The sequence below is a fragment of the Rutidosis leptorrhynchoides genome, chromosome 2, assembly GCF_046630445.1.
Source record: "Rutidosis leptorrhynchoides isolate AG116_Rl617_1_P2 chromosome 2, CSIRO_AGI_Rlap_v1, whole genome shotgun sequence".
Lineage (NCBI taxonomy): Eukaryota > Viridiplantae > Streptophyta > Magnoliopsida > Asterales > Asteraceae > Rutidosis > Rutidosis leptorrhynchoides.
In genome coordinates, this window is record NC_092334.1 from 607,312,349 (window position 1) to 607,316,840 (window position 4,492).

General features: G+C 31.0%; 1 protein-coding gene across 1 annotated transcript; it reads left to right on the forward strand.

Moving 5' to 3' along the window:
* Positions 1–505: 505 nt before the first annotated feature.
* On the forward strand, positions 506–4,165 carry LOC139893450 (peptide methionine sulfoxide reductase-like). The gene is made up of 2 exons (XM_071876613.1): positions 506–1,076; positions 3,656–4,165. The coding sequence occupies exons 1-2, from the start codon at positions 549–551 to the stop codon at positions 3,905–3,907; spliced, it is 780 nt and encodes a 259-aa protein (XP_071732714.1). The 5' UTR covers positions 506–548; the 3' UTR covers positions 3,908–4,165.
* Positions 4,166–4,492: the final 327 nt, after the last annotated feature.

Consider the following 4,492-nt stretch of genomic DNA (forward strand, 5'->3'; position numbering starts at 1 on the left):
TATATAAACTTGAAATGTCAGATAATTCCAAAACAAAAACTAAAGCGTTTGAGTCCTCTTATCATTAATATCAATATCAACCTCGACCACATCGTGTATGTGTTTGGTGTTCGAAGATTTAACAAACACATAAAGTGACTCGAAATTTTCAAGAGAAGACGAAGACTTCGCAACGATTAAAACCTCCCCAAACAAACCGGTAATCGTCCGTGCACTCTCAGGTGAAACGCATGTTCCCGGCACCCCTCTAATCTCTACCCAAGCAAACCTAATTTTAAATTATTGAAATTTTAAATTTATTCAATTATTAGTTTGATATTAATTTTGTAAAGCCGTGGGCTATAACTTAATTTATTTATATATAAAAAATAAATAAGTAATTTTTTTTTATCTAAATAGTAAAAAACAAAGTTTCCAAAAAAGGGACGTAGAACTATAGAGAACTACTTGGTCTTCAAACATTGGTTCACTTATCGTTAGAAACTTCTTAACAATAACCAAAAAAAAGATAAGCCTATAAACCAAACACGTCACCCACAATCACAAAAATGCTCCTCCTCAAAACAACCACCACAACCGCTGTCACCACCACCACCATCTCCGCCGTCTCTCTCCCTCTCCTCTCCATCTCCTCCCACCTTAAACCCAAGCATACTCCCTTCACCTTCCCCACAAAACCCCTCATCTTACGTCATCAATCCACACCCAAAATCATGTCTTGGTTAACCCGATTAGGATTCGGTACACGCACCCCCACCGAATCAGCCTCAAACCAATCACCAATCGCACTAGGACCCGACGATGATGTTCCTGCACCCGGTCAGCAGTTTGCGCAATTCGGTGCTGGGTGTTTTTGGGGTGTTGAATTAGCGTTTCAAAGAGTTCCGGGTGTTACTAAAACTGAAGTCGGGTATACCCAAGGATTTACGGATAACCCGACTTATAATGATATATGTTCTGGGACTACTAATCATTCGGAAGTTGTTCGGGTTCAGTATGACCCAAAAAATTGTAGCTTTGAGAGTTTGCTTGATTGTTTTTGGGAGAGACATGATCCTACTACACTTAATCGTCAGGTTATTAAATTATTTATTGTATCTTTTTAATTGTGTTTGAATTTAGGTAAATTAGGTTAAACTGTTGCTTTTTAGTTTATTTTTTTATTTGTTTTTATCTTTATAGATTGTTAAAATGTTAAATTACTACTGAAATGACCCGTGAAAACACGGGTTTGTTTAAACGAAACAGTTTAATGATATGTTTTACGTAGTAAGTGAATGTGAATGTAAATGATAAAGTCATTTAGTTTATTGACCCGTGGAACCACGGATTACGACTAAGAAACTTGTCGTCGATTTTACAAACATAAAGTTTGCTAAAAGTTGAGTATTTATATTTATATTTTTAATAATAATAATAATAAATAATAATAAATGCCTTTTAAATTTTTTTAGAAAAATAAAATTACAATTTATGAGAGATTAATATTTCCTTTTATAAAAAATTTTGTATTATTTTTTAAATTAAATTAATATATAATTATGACACATCATTATTAAAATTAAGCTTAATGATAACATCATCATTTTAGAGGTTTATTAAATTATATAGATGTATCAAACACATATTATAAACACATATAAATAAATAAATGAGATTCGTTATATGTGACCTTTACGGTTACGTTTAAACTTATAATGTATTAATAGTGAAATGACCCGTAGAACCACGAGTTTGTTTAAACGAAACATTTTAATAATATGTGTTAGGTATTAAGTGAACGTAAATGCTAAAGTCATTTAGTTTAATGACCCGTGAAACCATAGAGTCCGATTAAGAAACTCGTCAGCTGAACATTTCTTAAAACACCTAAAATGCATATTAAACAATCCACATCCAATCATAAAAGATAATATTGGCTGTCATTTTATTTTATAAATGTAAATTAAAATATAATTTTAGCATTGGTTTCTTTCTAGTAGCTTTTATACCTTCCCGTACTCAATTCAAAATAATTAATTAAAATAATTCAAAATTATTTAAATTTAATAATTATAATAATTATTAATAAGATTTAATAATAATAATTAATTAATAAAATTTAATTTTAATTCAAAATTATTAGATTAATGACATCACCCACCTTGCTTAGATTTTTTTCTTTTTATTTTTTATTTTTTCTTAACAAAGGAATTAGCCTAATAATGACATCATCATTTATAGTATTTTAATAGAAACTATAGATGACCAACCTAGCAACTGTGAGGTAAAATTGTTGTTTTGTTAATTTATGAGCAAATTAGAGGAAAAGGTGACGAAAGCATAAAGAAAGCTATCAAAATTAAAGAAGAGGTAGCTTAAAATGAAAAACTAATTGTGCATAGCTAAAATCTTGATTTTTATCTGACCTTTTGTGGGCAAATCTGAACTTTTCGCTCTTCTTTTGGAGCAAAATCGAACTTTCCGCTCCTCTTTTGGAGCAAAATCGAACTTTTCGCTCCTCTTTTAGAGCAAAATTGAACTTTTTGCTCCTTTTTTAAGAGCAAACTTGGACTTTTGGTCTTCTTAACGTGCGGATGAACAAATGATATGTACGTCATGTTTAAAGAATCTTTTGTTATCTCTTTTTGAATTATGGTTGATTTATTGATCAGCTAAACTTGTTTAAATGTTACCTCTTTTCTATTTGATACTATTTGTAACATTAGTATGTTTTGTGACATAACTAATTATGTAATCTTGGACTATGCTATTGATAATTGATTTTGTGCATACTTTGTGTGAAGTTTCTCTATATCTATATTAGAATGCGATAATTTTGAAAAGTGGCATCCGATATCTGAATCCGAAAAATTTGATATGTGAAAATCCGGATATGCAATTTTCGGATCGGATATTCGGATTATTCGGGTTGTGGATTCGGATATTATGAACATCCCTATGTATAACTCTAGTATGCTTTGTTACATAACTATTTTTTTTTTTTTTTTTTTTTTTTTTTTTGAACTAGGCAATTGATAATTGAGTTTGTGAAGTTACCATGTATCTATATCTTAGGAAGCTATAATTCTAGGCTGTTAAGTTATTTAACAAGTGACTATCATTAGATATTGTCTTTATGACTAGTAAGCATGCACGGACACTATATCTATCGTCCTTTAACAGTTGACATATTTTTATGGTTGTTAACTTGTTACTAAACTCTATACCACATGGGTTCTTATTACACTTCGGAAATGGAGCCTGGCCATATATATGGAATACATTTTATCTGGATATGATCCACCCTTTGCTTAGCCTAAAACTAAAAAGTATAGAAAATTGTTGTCTTAATGTTTAAAAAAAATGATACGCATTTTTTACAAAATTTGGATCCACTAATGTGTAGGGTAGTCAAAACAAAGTAGGACATATACTAACGCACTAACACTTGACATCAAGTTCAGAGTACCACACTATGTATATTGGCCTCTTTGATTATTTTATCAATAAGAAATTACTAATTTATGCAACCGTTTTTCATACTACTATCATCAGTTATGACAAAATAAATCTAGTAGATAAATATGAGATCTTTCCTCTTTAGCATATGTATTTCACTATTTAATGTGCGATGACATTCTAAAAATATTGATTAATTTGTACATCTGTGCAGGGGAATGATGTGGGAACACAATATAGATCTGGGATATACTTCTACACACCCGAGCAAGAGAAAGCTGCATTAGAATCAAAGGAGAAACACCAACAGAAATTGAACCGAACAATCGTTACCGAGATTCTTCCTGCAAAGAAGTTTTACAGGGCTGAAGAGTACCATCAGCAGTATCTTGCTAAAGGAGGTCGATTTGGGTTCAGGCAATCTACTGAGAAAGGCTGCAATGATCCTATTCGTTGCTACGGCTAAGTATATATATACGTATATGTATGTATATTTAAATTGCAGTCATATACTTTGCTTTATAATGTATAATTAAAATTGAATTAAATATGGTTGTTAATAGGTAAATACTTTGTGGGTTGTATGTTAAAAGAGTTTTATTAGCTTAAATGATTTGGTTGTTGTCCTGGTACAAGCTTCTTCTGTGAAGTTACTTGGCTGTTTTAGTACAATTTATTTTTATGCAGTGACGAAGGAAAATAAAGCTAAATGAGCTGTTGCATACTGTTTTATGTTGGTTTGATTGTTACATGTAGATGTCTTCCTCTCGTTAATTGCATACTTTGTACGTTTTATTATACTTATTATTATTATTATATTTATATGTTATATGTTATATTATATTATATTATTATTATTTATTATTTTTTGAGCGCATAGTATCGTAGAAAGCACACAAGCAAGTTCCTAAAGGCTAACAGTTGGTAAGTTTGAGTTCACAGAATTGATCATAGTCGAGATTTCTTATCTCTTGTTATCGTCACCTATTCCTCGTGCTTCTTCTACTCAGCTACGTTCTCCTGGGTTTTCAATTGGTGGTATAGCGGCTGC

What these genes read in the sequence shown, in the direction of transcription:
- LOC139893450 (XM_071876613.1), top strand. Translation starts at nt 549, where the DNA reads ATGCTCCTCCTCAAAACAACCACCACAACCGCTGTCACCACCACCACC. An exon ending in CTACTACACTTAATCGTCAG is followed by an intron (nt 1,077 to 3,655) that starts GTTATTAAATTA and finishes ACATCTGTGCAG; the next exon opens with GGGAATGATGTGGGAACACA.